This window comes from Salmo trutta, chromosome 27 (assembly GCF_901001165.1).
Source record: "Salmo trutta chromosome 27, fSalTru1.1, whole genome shotgun sequence".
NCBI lineage: Eukaryota > Metazoa > Chordata > Actinopteri > Salmoniformes > Salmonidae > Salmo > Salmo trutta.
In genome coordinates this window covers 28,900,785-28,919,118 of record NC_042983.1, presented here as the reverse complement: position 1 = coordinate 28,919,118, position 18,334 = coordinate 28,900,785, and the positions used below count along the sequence as shown (strand labels likewise).

Below are 18,334 nucleotides of genomic sequence, written 5' to 3'. Positions count from 1 at the left end.
AACGTGATACAAAACGATGCAACGGTGTGCTTTAGGACCATGTGGATGCCTGCGAGAGGTTGGGTAGGCTGTTTGGAGTGTTTAACCGACTGGATTTAAAAAATATACAAATAATGACCCCCCTACTTCTAAAACCAAAATTGCGCCCCTGCTCAAACGTACACAGTTGGCCTTGCTGTTTTGATATTTGTTGTCCTGTGAGGGGATCTTGGAGGGTTGGTGGCCTGGCGGTTGGGAGCTTGGGCCAGTGGCCGATAGGTCGCTGGTTCAGGTCCCTGTTTCGACTTGTTGGGAGATCTGTCGACTTGCCCTTGGGCAGGACGTTGACCCTGGATGCTTCTGTGGGTCACTCTTAGAGTCTGTTAGATGACTGAATGTAATGTAAATGTTGAGCGGCTTCACTGTAGGTAGATTGTATGTTTTAAATATTAATTAAAAAACTCAAAAGAACAGACGACGACTCTTCTGTTTCACCACTCACGCTACCCTGTCTGCGTCACACCAAACGAGGAGCATCACAAACTCCCCCGACCTTCCAAATCCGTTCCATTTCTTTTATGCCTGCTGCGTTTTTAGCAGTATGGCATTAGTGACAACCTTGCTTCTACATCTGCATTGCTTGCTGTTTGGGGTTTTAGGCTGGGTTTCTGTATAGCACTTTGTGACATCAGCTGATGTAAAAAGGGCTTTATAACTCAATTTGATTGATTCTAAGGGCAGACCTGGTTGTAGCTAGATACTGTATGTTTGAGTCACGTCGAGAACAATTGTAGCAGGTTAGCTCACCCTTTTCTTAACCTAATTGTCTTAACCTGCCACGTTAATTCTCTTCACCTGCTACTAAAAATTAACATTTGCTAGTAAAAACCCGCAGACCTGCTCTGAGAACAGTCTTTGTTTCCCTGTCCACACTCCAGTCCAGTTGGTGGCGGTGATGCACCTTAAAGTTGCTTGCCAACCTCCATATAAAATCCCCAGAAGAAAAATCGACCACAGTCACAACTTCAAATAGGCTAGCTAGGTACTTGGCCAAAGCGCAACGGGGGTAAAGATAAGTATATCAAGCTAACTTAGCATAGCTAAGAACTGTTGTCATTTTCGGCGTTCAGCATTAAAGGGCGAACGGTGGTCCTTGCGCTGAGCAGGAATCATCTCTGTTGCTAGTTATCAGTGGTTAGCTCGCTAGCTGTCTTTCGAGGTCATTCTCGCCAGTGTGTATTGTTAGCTAACGGTACAGATATTTTTTTTAGAGACACTGTATAGGCTTGACTAGGTAGCTCGCCAACTAGTTACACAGCCCGCTAACCTTTTAGCTAACTAACGTAAACTGAAAGCCGTCCCCAGTTGGAAAGAAGGAGACATGAAGAGTCTTCCGTATTTCTCCCGGGGGGAAGTCGTTCGAGGTTTCGGACGAGGAAGCAAAGAACTAGGGATTCCCACAGGTAACGACGTAGCTAACGTCCACATTAACAAGGATAGCTATCACCCAAGATGTTTGTCTTAACGGTATGCTTCGATGGCATGTCGTTAGTTAACAATGTTTTGTGTATGATTGTGTGTTTAACGTTACTCTTCACCGGCATAACGTTAACTGTTTTGATAGCTAACTGCTTACCTACTGCTGCTAGCAACATACGCGTTAGCCAACATTGGTTTGCGTTGTATCACGTGCTAGTTAACGTTAGTACTTTTAGCTAGGTATCTAGCTAATTTAGTATTTTAGCTTCCTTTGATTTGACTGAAGTAGGATTCCCAACAGTAGTTAACGTTTGCTAGACAGCCAGGCTAACGTTAGCTGGCTGCAATGTCTGTGTCGCAAGCTACCGGTTACATAACTAGCTAGCTAACGTTAGTTAGCCTGACATTCTTACCACACAGCTCGCAATCATTGCAACCACACTGCTCGTGTGCGTGGCCAGGCGCTAAAATAGAAAAAGTTTTGTGAAGCTTAACGCGGTGCAAGTCCGGCCTCTCCCATCTCCTCATTGGTTTTTAGGAGCATATACCCACGTGCCATCTCCTCATTGGTGTTTAGGAGCATATACGTGGGTGACAGAAAGATGAACTGACATCCACACTCCAGTCGGTTGTAGTAATGCGCTGTATAAAGTCCGAATAAGTAAAAAAAGATACCTGAGGAAAGAGGAGAGATGACGAGAAACTAATTCGGTTTACCGTTTTATCTGTGGATTAATTGTCGGAGTAGAGGACCTTGTGCATTTCAGATAACAACCCAATGTTTATCACAGGACAAACTAGCTAGCAACAGCAAGCTAGCTAAATTGCCATATGTTTAATGCTTTTCGACCTGTCCCCAAATTAATGTAGTTGGTTCAAATTTAGTTTTGATATTTCAACCTGTGTGTCCTGATTGCTAGTGTGGGTGAACAAAATCAATGTGCTCGCGATGGCCCGGTTTGGTCAGCATGTTAGTTCACTGACTGTATATAAACCAGAAAAACATTGAGTGGGATGTCTCGCTGAAACAATGAAACCCAAGTCCATGCTCGAGTTACCTACCTAGCTAAGTTATAACGTTATTGTTTTACTAGCTAGTGGTGGACTTGCCCGAAAGATATTTGACATGTTATATGTACAACTCACATTTGCTAGCTAATGTTATTTACTGTAGCCACAAACGCTAACTACTGAAGCTGTGTTGATTGACCCATAGTTACACCAAAGATTTTTTTAACTTAACCAAGATGGACCGCAGCCCGACATTTCAGATGGGAACAAATGAGTCATAGTTGGCAGAACAAGCAAGGAGGTGGGCAGACCAAACACGAGCTAGCGATATCCTATTGGCGCGTTGTAGCACATATTTGGATATTTACATTACATGCTGACAAGACCGCGCGCACAAATTGATTTTGTTCACCCACACCAGATGCAACCAGGACACGAATGACGAAATATCAAAACAAACTCTGAACCAATTATATTAATTTGGGGACAGGTCAAAAAGCATTAAACATTTATGGCAATTTAGCTAGCTTGCTGTTGCTAGCTAATTTGTCTTGGGATATAAACATTGTTATTTTACCTGAAATGCACAAGGTCCTCTACTCCGACAATTAATCCACAGATAAAACGGTAAACCAAGTTTGTCTCGTCATCTCCTCCTTCCTTCAGGCTTCTTTTTCTTCTTTGGACTTTTATATGGCGGTTGGCAACCAACTTTCTAACATTACTACAACCAACTGGAGTGTGGACCTCAGTTCATCTTTCAATCATCCATGTGGGTATATGCTCCTAAAAACCAATGAGGAGATTTGAGAGGCAGGTCCACACTCCAGTTGGTTGTAGTAATGTTAGAAAGTTGGTTGCCAACCGCCATATAAAAGTCCAAAGAAGAAAAAGCTTCACAAGTAGAACGCAGATGCTTGTGAGCAGTGTGGGTGCAATGATCGAATAACACGTATGTGTATATTTATTTTTCCACGCGAGCCGTGTGGACCACATGTTATGGAACGCCAACTGTGTGAAGTGCGTGTGCTATAACTCAATTCGCCTTTGCAATTTTTTTTTTACTTTAGCAAAGGGGAAAGTCTACAAACCTTATTCCACTCTTATTCCACCACAGATTGAACAATGAGAGCGATATTTCACCAGATGTATAAATGTGTTGGCTTTTCCATTCAGTACCAAATATGGTAGTGGGAGAAGATGGAACGAGATAATTTACTCAAAGATTACAGTTTTCTGTTCCCAAACTACAATCTGTTAAAAACAAAAGACAGAATATAAATTGACAAATAAAATGCATGATGTTTATAGCCCTGTTTCACGCTGAGGAGAGAACTGTAGCCCCACACCTTAATAATTGTATTTTAATTTAACTAGGCAAGTCAGTTAAGAACAAATTCTTATTTTCAATGACGGCCTCGGAACAGTGGGTTAACTGCCTTGTTCAGGGGCAGAACGACAGATTTTTACCTTGTCTGCTCAGGGATTTGATCTTGCAACCTTTCGGTTACTAGTCCAACGGTCTAACCACTAGGCTATGCTGCCGCCCCAAGGCTATGCTGCCGCTATAATGATATAGTCAATGCATTAACATGAATTACCATAACCAAACATTACAGATGAGAAATAATGGGAATTAATGGGAAATTGATAGACACGGCTAACAATGCACACAATGAAATGGCGGGAGACAGAGCATTCTAGTCAGAGACGTACCTTGTGCATCTGAGTCACAATCCCCATATACTTGGACCGTGGTATCCCCCGGCCTCCTCAATGGATTAGTCCACTGAGACGGGCACAAATCAGACTGGTGTCTCGTGTGCCATGAAAATAATAATCAATTATAAAAATGTACTGTTTTCAATACAGACCCCTTTTGGCATACAGTATTCCATATAAGGCACCCAGACCTTATGAAAGTTGCACAGTATACCCTTAATCTTGTAATAAATCAAATCTAGTCATGCATAATTTGACATTTCTGCCATCCATTATAGCATTTGTGGGAGGATAACCAACCTTCCAATTAATGGCAATGCATTTCTTAGCCGTTATAAATGATAGGTTACACAGTAGCTTCTGATTAGTCTCCAGTATCAACATTTCCAAGCAAACATAAACATGGAGAATCTAGACATGCGAGATAAAATAACATACTCTTTGCCAGAATTCAGTTAGCCTTCACAAGATCATAATATGCAAATATGTCCCCAATGTTTACCACCTCTGGCAGAGGAATTATATTTCTTAGTGCATGATATTCAGTTTCACTGGCATATAGTACTGTGTGTTCTATGGATGGTCTTAAACTGCAGTAATTTACAGTTGAAGTCGGAAGTTTACTACATACACCTTAGCCAAATACATTTAAACTCAGTTTTTCACAATTCCTGACATTTAATCCTAGTAAGAATTACCTGTCTTAGGTCAGTTAGGATCACCACTTCATTTTAAGAATGTGAAATGTCAGAAAAATAGTAGAGGGATTTATTTAAGCTTCACATTCCCAGTGGGTCAGAAGTTTACATACACTCAATTAGTATTTGGTAGCATTGCCTTTAAAATGTTTAACTTGGGTCAAACTTTTCAGGTAGCCTTCCACAAGCTTCCCACAATAATTTGGGTGAATTTTGGCCCATTCCTCCTGACAGAGCTGGTGTAACTGAGTCAGGTTTGTAGGCCTCCTTGCTCACACACACTTTTTCAGTTCTGCCCACACATTGTCTATGGGATTGGGGTCAGGGCTTTGTGATGGCCACTCCAATACCTTGACTTTGTTGTCCTTAAGCCATTTTGCCACAACTTTGGAAGTATGCTTGGTGTCATTGTCCATTTGGAAGACCCATTTGCGACCTAACTTTAACTTACTGATGTCTTGAGATGTTGTTTCAATATATCCACATCATTTTCTTCCTCATGATGTCATCTATTTTGTAAAGAGCACCACTCCCTCCTGCAGCAAAGCACCCCCACAACATGATGCTGCCACCCCCGTGCTTCACGGTTGGGATGGTGTTCTTCGGCTTGCAAGTATCCCCTTTTTCCTCCAAACATAACGATGGTCATTATGGCCAAACAGTTCTATTTTTGTTTCATCAGACCAGAGGACATTTGTCCAAAAAGTAAGTTCTTTGTCCCCATGTGCAGTTGCAACCCGTAGTCTGGCTTTTTTATGGCGGTTTTGGAGCAGTTGCTTCTTCCTTGCTGAGCGGCCTTTCAGGTTGTCGATATAGGACTCGTTTCACTGTGGATACTGATACTTTTGTACCTGTTTCCTCCAGCATCTTCACAAGGTCCTTTGCTGTTGTTCTGGGATTGATTTGCACTTTTCGCACCAAAGTACGTTAATCTCTAGGAGACAGAACCTGTGTCCTTCCTGAGCGGTATAACGGCTGCGTGGTCCCATGGAGTTTATACTTGCGTACTATTGTTTGTACAGATGAACATGGTACCCTCAGGCGTTTGGAAATTGCTCCCAAGGATGAACCAGACTTGTGGAGGCCTACACATTTTTTTTTTCTGAGGTCTTGGCTGATTTGTTTTGATTTTCCCATGATGTCAAGCAAAGAGGCACTGAGTTTGAAGGTAGGCCTTGAAATGCATCCACAATTACACCTCCAATTTACTCAAATTATGTTAATTAACATAATCAGAAGCTTCTAAAGCCATGACATCATTTTCTGGAATTTTCCAAGCTGTTTAAAGGCACAGTCAGCTTAGTGTATGTAAACTTCTGACCCACTGGAATTGTGATACAGTGAATTATAAGTGAAATAATCTGTCTGTAAACAATTGTTGGAAATTTTACTTGTATTACAAAGTAGATGTCCTAACTTACTTGCCAAAACTATAGTTTGTTAACTAGTATGGGCTATGTGGGACGCTAGCCAGTGAAATAGCTGGGTGGCAAATTCAAAACAGCAAAACCTCATAATTCAAATTTCTCAAACATACAACTATTTTACACCATTTTAAAGATGCACGTCTCCTTAACCCAACCACGTTGTCAGATTTCAAAAAGGCTTTACGGCGAAAGCAAAACATTAGATTATGTTAGGACAGTGCCTAAAAAAATAAAAGCCAAACAGCCATTTTCCAAGCAAGGACAGGTGTCACAAAAAACAAAAATACATCTAACATTAAGCACTAACCTTTGATGATCTTCATCAGATGGCACTCATAGGACTTCATGTTATACAATACATGTATGTTTTGCTCGATAAAGTAAAAATTTATATCCAAAAACCCCCTTTTTACATTGGCCCGTAATGTTCAGAAATGCTTTTCCTCCGAAAACTTCCGGTGAATGAGCACATCAATTTACAGAAATACTCATCATAAACGTTGATAAAATATTAAACTGTTATTCAAAGAATTATAGATAAACATCTCCTTAATACTACTGCTGTGACAGATTTCAAAAAAGCTTCACGGGGAAGGCACACTTTACAATAATCTGAGTACAGCGTTCAAAAAACATCAGGCAATACAGATACCCGCCACTTTGGAGTCATCTAAAATCATAAATAGCATTATAAATATTCACTTACCTTTGATCTCCATCAGAATGCACTCCTAGGAATCCCAGGTCCACAATAAATGTTGCTTTGTTCGATAAAGTCCATTTTATGTCCTTTTTGTTCTCGTGTTCAGTAAGCTACTCCAAATGTAGGAAGCGCGCAGAAAATTTCACGACAAAGTCTAAAAAAAGTTCTATTTACGTTCGTAGAAACATGTCAAACGATGTATAGCATCAATCTTTAGGGCCTTTTTAACATAACTTCAATAATATTCCAACCGGACGATTCCAATGTCTTGAAAAATGTAATGGAACACAGCTACCTGTCCATTCCTGAGTCAACAACTTCCAACTTCCTTTGTTTGCTCTCTGTTCACCATAGAAGCCTCAAACAACTTTCTAAAGACGGTTGCCATCTAGTGGAAGCCTTAGGGTTCATTTTGCACTTCCTAAGTCACTGTATACTGAATAGGCCCAGTCTTGAAAAACTACAAACCACTTCCTGGTTGGATTTTTTTTTCTCAGGTTTTTGCCTGCCATATGAGTTCTGTTATACTCAGACATCATTCAAACAGTTTTAGAAACGTCAGTGTTTTCTATCCAAATCTACTAATAATATGCATATCCTATGTTCTGAGCCCGAGTAGTAGGCAGTTTAATTTGGGCACGTCATTCATCTGAATTTCCGAATACTGCCCCGTCACTAAAGTTAACAAGAAATTTGTGGAGTGGTTGAAAAACGATTTTAAATGACTCCAACCTAAGTGTATGTAAACTTCCGACTTCAACTGTATGTCTGAGATTATATGAACATGACTGGGCATTCAAACATATGTATCCATTCATCATCAGTGTCTTCCAGGTCTTTATCACATTTTTGTTTGACATGTTTTGTGTAATCTGGAAAAGCCTCTCAACCCTTGATACAGTTTGGCAATCAACGTTAGAGGTTTGTCAGACTGCCTTAAAATAGTTTCAATCTGTGACGCTTCTGACTTGTCCAGTGTTTGCTGCACAGAGAGAATAAAGTATTGTATATGCAAAATTTCACCTCAACGCTGTCAGACTTGTCTTCCCTGGTTGCCTGACCCGGCTGAGACCCCTGTCACCATCTGATCCTGCTCAGATGAGGCATGACAAAGAATTACCTTGGTGTATGTTTATACATTATATTATCCAAGAATAGAATTGATGGTTCAATAATTGGAATTACCATTATTCCCAGATCCCAGACTGTAGTCTACCCATCAACTCAAGATGGAACTTTGTATCCATTCACTGATTTGTTATAATATACTGCAAAATTCACCTGAGCTCTGGTCTTCCCTGGCTGTCTGACCCTGCTGGGACTCCTGTCACCATCTGATCCTGTTAAGACAGGATGAGCGTAGTTTTGTGTACTTCTATACACCATGACAGTGTAGTCTGTAGAGCTGCTTATACCATGTCAGTGTGAGAAGTTGGGAATTGGCTAGGGAAACGTTACATTGCTATACTGACTCAAATAAAAACTCACATTTCATTGTCAAGTCAGAATATCGGTCTTCAATCATTTGGCTGCTGGTTATCATTTGATTCAGGTGTAGTGGGATTGAGGCAAAAATCTAATTTTATTAGTCACATGCGCCAAATACAACAGGTGTAGACCGTACAGTGAAATGCTTACTTATGAGCTGCCGTGTCTTTGGCTATGCCGGATTAAGTGAAATGACATGCTATTCTATAAAATAATTTCTCTGTAATATTACCTGATTTAAGCTAATCAGGTAAATGTAATTAACTAGAAAGTCGGGGCACCAGGAATGAATGTTTATAGTGCTGTTATCTTCCAAATAAACTCTTAGACCTAGTCATTTTTTACATCAGTAGCAGTCAATATTTAATTGTCACTTTATTCAGTCTCATCTGAAAGTTGTAAATTCTTGGTTATCTTCATGAACCCCGGTTAACAAGTTGAATCAGCAATACAAAATTTGGTTTAATTATTTATTTACTAAATACCTAAAGAATTACATCTACACAGAATGTATCATACATTGATTACAAATGATGTCATAAAGGAAAACGTCCCTAGCGGACGGAACAGATATGACAGCTGGTTACACAAAGAAAGGGGGTTGGGTTTTGAATGAAAGAGTGGGAAGACTGAGGAACAAAAAGATTGTGTCTATCGGGCCGTAGGCAGCTATCGTAAATACAGTATCTTATGCATTCTAAATAACCGCCCATTTGAAAAAGGAAAATGCATTAAATATTTACTAGATTGGTCGTAGATAGAAGGCCGGGTTGTCCAGCATGGATCTCTTGTCCTCTGAAGAATGTCTAGTGGTGAACTGGAGTGTGGTAGAATGGATACTCTGTCCGTCCTCTCCTAGCCCCCGTTTATAGCTGCGGTTGCATCACTTCTTTAGTGAATAAGAGTTCACACCAAGTTGCCATACTTTAAGCTCATGCTATATTCTGGCTGGTATAGTCATCCTTTCGGCGTGTTGATCATCTTCACGTTGAAATTCGATGCTAATTTCTTTAGGTTCTTGTCATTCAACCAGAGCTCACGCTGAGGTTGGCTTAGTTCTGTTGGTGATCTTTGTCCTTTCAGCGTGGGGACCGCGAGTCCTCACGTCCTTGAAACAGAGTTGAATTTTCATCAACGGGTTTATATAGTGGTGAAAGAAGGGCGTGTTTCATAGTTTACAACCAATGTCTGTTTACTTGGGCGGTGCCTCTAAGTGAGCAGAGTTTGTCTATGACAAACCGTTCTCTCATTTAAGAAGCTAAAATTACATTGAATCTTTTCACAAATAGTTTCATATTTAAACCATTTAAATTGCACAACAATTCCATGTGAATCTGATTACTAGAACGTGTCGACTTTCCATCCTGTCATTAGTAGTAATGTCTCAGACAACAACTGATCTGAGATCATATTCATTAAGTACCAACGCATATTTTCAACTGGTTGGATTACCGAAATATGGTTCCGTTTCCCACCTTTTGATGTTACCAGACTCTATGTTAACAAAGTGATTTTCAATAGTCACATTGTGTTACGCACGCCTCTAGAAAGAGGGAACGCAACACCCTGCTACAACTTAACTCTCCGTGTTGTGAAAAAGGTAGGGAAGTGTAGGTGTGAGCAAGGATGACAAATAGGCAGAGAATACCGTTAACAGGGAATTTATTCCTTCACGCAGTAAGGTTGGGGAAAAGGGACTGGACGGAACCAAAGAAAGTAAATATCAAAGCCCCCTCTCCTACCTTACCTGCCTACCCACTACTTACCTAACTAGCACCACCTGGTGCACTAACCAAAATACAGGGGATGGTCCGCCCAGGTCTTTCCTAGTGTGCATAGACAAACTACTACGGGTAATGTATGCCCGCGGGCCTCTTGCCTAAGCACTCCCTAGGTGCCTTCCCCTTCCCCCCTGGGAACAAAGGAAACAGAATAACAAACCATTTCACAACTAAACTGAGAAAACCTCAGGACATTAAAGAAGCTCTCTTTCTCTGAGCAACAAACTAACACAGAACATAAGGTTTCTCAGCAACAACTAAGTACATACCAAATTCTCTTTCTGAGAAACAACCAACATACATACACATATATATATATATATATATATCCCTCTGCCATCAACCTCCTCTCTCAGCAAATATCTCCCTGTAATTATCTCTCTGCAATCATCTCTCTCTCTCAACAGAACACTGGCTTATATAGCTTTAGGTGGGGTTGTTAATTGGAGACAGCTGCGTCCTGACGAGGGGGCGGGGTCAGCTCTCCAATCAGCAATGGGGCCGACCAATCAGCTGCTTGGAGAACTTCAGGAAGCCATTACCTGAAACACAAACTACAACACAGAAACTGGGGAACGTAACACATTGGTAGAGAGAGGAAAAAGGGGAAAGGTATTTATGGGGGTCATAAACCTCCCCAACAGGCCAATGTCATGACCAAAAAAAATACAAATAAGAAATAAAAGTAAAAAGTAATTAAAGAGCAGTAGTCTGGATGGCCAAAATAATAGCTGAAGTTAATGAGCTGGCTATTTGGCTTACGTAGCTGTAATGGTACATCAACTGGTGAAAACTAGTTGTTCATTTACTTCTGTTGAAACGGGACAAAAAGGCAACACATTTACATACAACAGCTGTTTGATGCTGCTACCAAACAGATAGCTAGAGGCTAGAGCTGAACTGGCAGTGGTAGCTACCATCTTGTGGATGTCTCCGCTGCCCACGCACACCCAACCATAGTAGATCCCAGTGCTGATGTCACTAGGGAGGTGCTCCATCACTGAGTCTGGGAAGTTGGCTGATCAGAAAACGCTCTGTGGTGTCCGCGCCATCCTAAATCCAGCTGACTGAAATCGCCAAACAGCCTACCCGACCACTCTGAGGGTGTTCGCATGGTCCTAAAGCACACCGATGCCACTTTTTGTATTACAGTGCAATGATAAAACTGGGGGGGGAACAAAAAAATGCCATTTCAGAATGTGTGGGTGGGGGGGTCATGTCCCTAGTGAAAGTTGCGCCTATGGTCAAAACTCTTGCATCAGTAGGCCCACACAGATGGGGGGGGAAAGCATTCAAATGGAAATCACAAATAATCCTTTTGCATATTGGCCACCATTGAGCCACCATTTTTCAGGTATTAGAACATAAGCAACCTCTTCCCTCAGTCTGTTTTCTGGGCTCTTTTTGGCTACTGATGGTAGGCTAACCCGTTTCTCTTGTGTGTGACCTTAGCCAGTACAGCTGTTTGGTTTTGGCTGAACACATTGCTTCGTTTTCAATGTCATTCATGGAATCCTAAAGGGATTCTGCTTCCAACATGAAAGATGATAAAAGCGTCCTTACAAGGTCAGGCAGAAATGCATTTGATGGAATGCGACTACTTGGTCAATAAGAATACTGTCAAGTTAAGACTATTGCCAGTGAAGTCAACCTTTACCCTTTTCAGACAAACATGGAAATACCTTTGTCCTTTTTTATTGAGTGAGTTAGTGATCAAATGGACACTCACTGCAGACACATTGGATTGATTGACTTAAATGTCCTTTTAATGTCTCTTCTGAACAGCCAACTTCCCAGACTCGGTGGTGGAGCACCTCCCTGGCGACATCAGCACAGGGATCTACTATGGCTGGGCATGCGTGGGCAGCGGAGACGTCCACAAGATGGTGATGAGCATCGGCTGGAACCCCTACTACAAAAACACCAAGAAATCCATGGCAAGTCCAGCTCGCCCACCCATGTAGTCTATATAAAAGTATTTAAGGCTATATACACTGGGTATACCAAACATTAGGAACACCTTCCTAATATTGAGTTACACCCCCTTTTGCCCTCAGAACAGCCTCAATTAGTTTTGGCATGGACTCCACAAGGTGTTGGACGCTATTCAGATTGTCATACTACCTTATTACCTTATATGGTATTATCCCGGTATGATGTCATACTACCTTATATGGTATTATCCTGGTATACGTTATACCCATCTCCACACACATTGCCATAGGGTTGTCACTAGTTAACACAGCCACAAAGTCAAAATTGGCTAGCTTTTTAGACGTAATTTAAGGTTAGGGTTTAGACATAGGGTTAACAGTGTGGTGTTGGTTAGGTTTAAAATACATTTTTAAGAGATATTGTAGAAATGAGCAGGGTTTAGCCATAATTATGACTGTGGCTTTGTTAACTAGTGATGACCCTGCCATAGACATTTTAGCGGAAGTAGTGCCGTGACTATGGCTTGTCAAAGACCTATGTCAATACATAGGTTTACAATACATAGGTTTGTGGACATTGACATAAGATGACACTCACTGCGTTGGGGAGTAAAAAGTAGCTTTATCTTTCAACCAGTGCACACATTGATTGCAGGTATTTGTTTAAAAAGTGCAAACATTGACATTTATTATCATACCTCTGGTATTTCAAAATGATCGTATACCTGCCCAACCCTAGTGTAAACATGCTTATTTGACTTGTATTGTTAGTGTGTTTTGTGGTGTATATGAAGACTGTGATTTCTGAGGAGAATCAGACTTGGTGGTAGTGGTGACTGCTTTGATTTCCTTAGTATATATGTTTATTGGGATTTGTAGTGGTCACGTGCTGATGGTTATTGATTCAGATGTTTATTGATTGATGTGTATTGCAGGAGACTCATGTGATACACACGTTTAAAGAAGATTTCTATGGACAGATCCTCAGTGTAGTCATGGTGGGCTACATCCGTCCAGAGAGGAGCTATGACTCGCTTGGTAAGAGTGAGTACTGGTGTACGTGTGTGAGATACAGTACCAGTCAAAAGTTTGGACACAAACCCTTGAATGAGGTGGTTTCTTTATTTTACTATTTTCTACATTGTAAAATAATAGTGGAGACATCAAATCTATGAAATAACACATTAAATCATGTAGTAACCAAAAAAAGTATTATTTGAGATTCTTCAAAGTAGCCACCCTTTGCCTTGATGACAGCTTTGCACACTCTTGGCATTCTCTCAACCAGCTTCATGAGGTAGTCACCTGGAATGCTTTTCTAACAGTCTTGGAGTTCCCACATATGCTGAGCTCTTGTTGGCTCCATTTCCTTCACTTTGCGGTCGAACTCATCCCAAACCATCTCAATTGGGTGATTGTGGAGGCCAGGTCATCTGATGCAGCACCCCAACACTCTCCTTCTTGGTCAAAAAAGCCCTTACACAGCCTGGAGGTGTGTTGCGTTATTTTCCTGTGGAAAAAACAAATTATAGTCCCATTAAGCGCAAACCAGATGGGAGGGCGTATCGCTGCAGAATGCTGTGGTAGCCATGCTGGTTGTGTGCCTTGAATTCTAAATAAATCACTGACGGTGTCACCAGCAAAGCACACCCACACCATCACACCTCCATGCTTCATGGTGGGAACCACACATGCAGAGATCATCCATTCACCTACTCTGCGTCTCTCACAAAGACACTGCGGTTGGAACCAAAAATCTAAAATTTGGTCTCATCAAATGAAAGGACAGATTTCCACCAGTCTAATGCCCATTGCTCTTGTTTCTTGGCCCAAGCAGTCTCTTCTTCATATTGGTGTCCTCTAGTAGTGGTTTCTTTGCAGCAATTTGGTCACGAAGGCCTGATTCACGCAGTCTCCTCTGAACAGTTGATGTTGAGATGTCTGTTACTTTAACTCTGTGAAGCATTTATTTGGGCTGCAATTTGAGGTTGGTACCTCTGCCGCAGAGGATAAGTTCATTAGAGGTAACTGGGTCTTCCTTTCCTGTGGCGGTCCTCATGAGAGCCGCTTTTATTTTTATTTAACCTTTGTTTAACTAGGCAAGTCAGTGCTTGATGGTTTTTGCAAAGTTCTTAATTTTCTGCATTGACTGACCTTCGTCTTAAAGTAATGATAGACTGTCGTTTCTCTTTGCTTATTTGAGCTGTTCTTGCCATAATATGGACTTGGTCTTTTACCAAATAGGGCTTCTGTATACCAACCCTACCACAACACAACTGATTGGCTCAAACGCATTAAGGAAAGAAATTCCACAAATGAAATTTTACAAGGCACACCTGTTTTAATTGAAATGTATTCCAGGTGACTGCCTCATGAAGCTGGTTGAGAGAATGCCAAGAGTGTGCAAAGCTGTCATCAAGGATAAGGGTGGCTACTTTGAAGAATCTCAAATATAAAATATATTTTGATTTGTTAAACACTTTTTTTTGGTTTACATGACTTCATATGTGTTATTTCATAGTTTTGATGTCTTCACTATTATTCTACAATGTAGAAAATAGTCAAAATAAAGAAAAACCCTTGGAATGAGTAGGTGTCCAAACTTTTGACTGGTACTGTATATATCTATATCACACACACATACTTCCCCCCCATCCTTGTACACACACTGTAATCCTCAGAGACCTAAGGCAACACATTCTCACACCTGTCTGTTTTTGCAGACGCCCTCATAGCAGCAATCAACCATGACATTGAGGAGGCCAAGAGAAACCTGGATCTCCCAGAACACCTCAAACTCAAAGAGGACAACTTCTTTAGAGCCACCGCCAGCACGTCCACGACAACATCCAACAAGATCATGAATGGCCACTGACCACTGAGCACATCACAACCCTGTCTGTTGTTCGACAACTAATGGGCTCTCCTGTATGTTATCCTCTGCTCTGTCTTTCTCTCTGTAATCACTACCACACCAATGGCCTATATGCCACTTATTAAGTCCTCTGTAGAGATTTTGTTTTGAGGATGAAATCTTCGTATCTGACCTGAAGCTACATTTAGACCATGGTTGTGTTCATTAGGGCACACAACCAAAAAAACGTTAAACGTTTTCTAATGGAGAACAAGTTTCTTTGTCGGACAAGTTTGATGCCTAATGAACACGACCCAGTTAATGCAAGATAATGTGCAACTCCAGGAAGTGAATGTGATCTTTGTGTTGAGGGGGAACAAGTTGTCTCTCGTCACAAGCCCTGTACCATCAAACCACTGCTAATAGAAATGAATGGTCATTTTGTATTGGTTTAGAATTGGAGTTTAGTCTCAGCTTTGCCGTCAAAGTTTATTCATCCTTTTCGTATTCAGATGTATTAAAAAATGTCTGCCTTGAAGCAGAGAAGTCCTCAACGTATCTTGCATGTAATCTAGGCTAAATAATTGCATTATATACTTTGCTGAATTCATGTGCTTTATTTTATTTGATGTACAGTATGGCTAGTTTTTATAATATATTACTGTTTTTGTAGACCAAATCTGTGGATGAGAGCATCTATTCCCTGTCCCTACCCCCTCAGATTTTGAGCTACATGGTTGGAGAAAATGTCAATGCAGCTTCAGCTTTCCGATGTCCTTCATTTGTATAGTTCCTCATTGGTCAAATCCAGCATTTTACTTCCCCAGAAATGAGGGACATTTTATTTAAGTTTTGTGAGGGAGAAAATAACCAAATGGGCCCACTTAAGTGTCTGAAAGTTTCAACAATGTAGTTTTTACTGACTTAACCATGTTTGGACCCTAATTCCACTGATATAAGCAATGATATGGTACAAGAGTAAGTCCAGGCCTCTGATTCTCTACAGATAGATGTGGTGGGCATATTTTGTTTTTTTTCTTTGTCATTTTCTCAGAGGACAGTGTCGAGAGCCTACATATGTAGTCCTTTATAGCGGCTGAAAATAGCCTAGTTGTTCAAAATGAAGTGTGAGTTAATGTGATTTGAGATGTACTGTATTTAAGAGTCTCTAATATTGGCAGAGGGGAAAATATGGCTATTCATAATATATTATTGTTTTCGTAGACCGAATCTGTAAATAAGAGACTATATTCCTCTCAAAAAGATATCCTTGTCTTTTTATTGCATCTGACCTTAAATTCCCCTTCATCCATACCATGCAGAAAATGTACTGTATGTAGTAAGCAGTTGATAGATGCATATGTAAATTGATACAATGTCATATTGAACGCGATGCAAATGACTGAGATAAGCATCTAGTCTCTAGCACCTAAAAGTCCATAGAGAAGGTTTCTGGTTAGAATAGTGACTCGGAGCACCAGTTGTAGAAGAGGGGACTAATTATTTTGTTCCCCAGACCTATACACCTGACTGGTTGGCAGTACTGTGCCTTAATACCATAGAGGGACGCATTCACACACATATTGTCATAGCCCAACATATACATACATTTTCTCACAAACAAGCACTGCAGAATCTGTGCTAATTGAAACCCAGGGCACTCCATTGTCTGTGACTAATCTGACTTTCCCTATCATCAGTTTGTTGTGTACAAGCACCAGGGAAGAGGATTGGTAAAACGTGGCTTCTACTACATGTATTATCTTAGCATCCAACCATATAAAGATATTATAAGCAGTTATTCCATTAAACCAGTATACTTTTATCTTGTAACGCAAGCTATCACCATACTAATGTAGTAAAACATACAGTAAGCGAACACAACTCAAGGGACATTTTAATGTTTCTCTGTTTTTCCCAGCTTCAGTTTTCAGTCTGTAATGGCATTACTCTGAAGGCCAAGGTCTGGTTAATGAGGTCAGTGTACTCTGTGGTAATTGTATAAACAATACAAACCTCCCCAGACCAAGAAGTAGCTTGTGTTTTGATCCTTGTGCCCTTTATATACATACTGTTCAGAGATGTTCTATAAATCAGTGTAGCTAGAAACTCTCATTGAACTATCCAAAAACATTTTTACAAATTTATGATCAAGTAGCCTATGCATTAGTGTTGGATTAGGTAACTGTACTCCTCGAAGGCATCTGGTAGTAATAGTGTTGTAGGGTTGTTGCTCTCCAGTTTGGCACCGAACCACCACCCTCAGCCAACATATGATCTCATCACTAAACAAGGAAAACATCTAGCTCAGTTGAGACTGTGCTTAGAATCAGACAATGTCATGAACCAGTGTCACCTGATTATTCTCCACTTTTGTTCTTCCATTTAATATTCTGCTTTTGTTTGTTCCTTTATAAAGTGTGTAATGGCAGAATGTTAATTGTTCCCAAAATGTGTTTTAGCTGGATAGGCCTCCTTGTAAATCATTCAAATTCTTTCCAAGTAACTCTTGGATTTTCTAGACCTCCAGTACAAACTATTCTTTGTTATTTCAACTGTGATGGCATACAGATTTGACAGTTCTTTTGTATGTAACAAAATCAGACCATGCAATACTGTAATTGTTGATGAAGTAACGTGTCCTGAGATATAGTTTTGAATTAAAAAAATATGAGAAAGCGTAACTGTGTATTTTTGTCATCACAGTTAACCATGGGTCTGTGTTCAGGGACCCATTGTGTATGTTGGGCTCATCATTTTCAGAACCCTGCTGTATGATCCTGCTTGAAGTTTTATGGCTCTATTCAATCTATAAAGCTGAAGCGATGCGGCTTGAATAGAGCCCTTTTTCTTAATAAACATACAAACATGCATGTCTCGTTCTCTCCCTCTCGTTGCTCAAACTCGATCAGCTTTCAGTGCTATTGTAGATTTTATGGTGGGGTAGGACATTTCTGCTTCCTTGGAAATTGGGTTGTTGTAAGTAGTTTCTTTCCAGGAATTACACTACGTCCATTGATATTGAATATTGTTCCTTCAAATGCATAAAATATCACAACACAAGTAAATGTCTGGTTACATATGTAGCCTCGAAGGAGGGCCATGAGACAACACACTGTATGTTTGGGATAGCCTACTCTGTCATTAACAAGGGACAAGAAGTATCAAAGCTGTGTCTGAAAATGTTATTAGCCATCAAATCCTTGTTTTCTTAGTCCTGGTTTCCTCAATTCCTCTGAAAGCTCTTTGGAGGAGGTC

General features: G+C 40.6%; 1 protein-coding gene across 3 annotated transcripts in view; it reads left to right on the top strand.

Moving 5' to 3' along the window:
• The window catches only part of rfk (riboflavin kinase), a 32,664-nt gene extending 14,721 nt beyond the window's left edge, over window positions 1-17,943 (top strand). For 2 of the 3 annotated variants that reach the window (XM_029717666.1, XM_029717665.1), the window contains 3 exons: window positions 12,074-12,225; window positions 13,158-13,260; window positions 14,946-17,943. In XM_029717666.1, the coding sequence (XP_029573526.1) occupies window positions 12,074-12,225; window positions 13,158-13,260; window positions 14,946-15,097 (407 nt within the window). In that variant the 3' untranslated portion in view covers window positions 15,098-17,943. Of the gene's footprint in view, window positions 1-967; window positions 1,443-12,073; window positions 12,226-13,157; window positions 13,261-14,945 lie in introns of those variants that run through there. The other variant, XM_029717668.1, reaches the window with a different exon arrangement.
• Window positions 17,944-18,334: the final 391 nt, after the last annotated feature.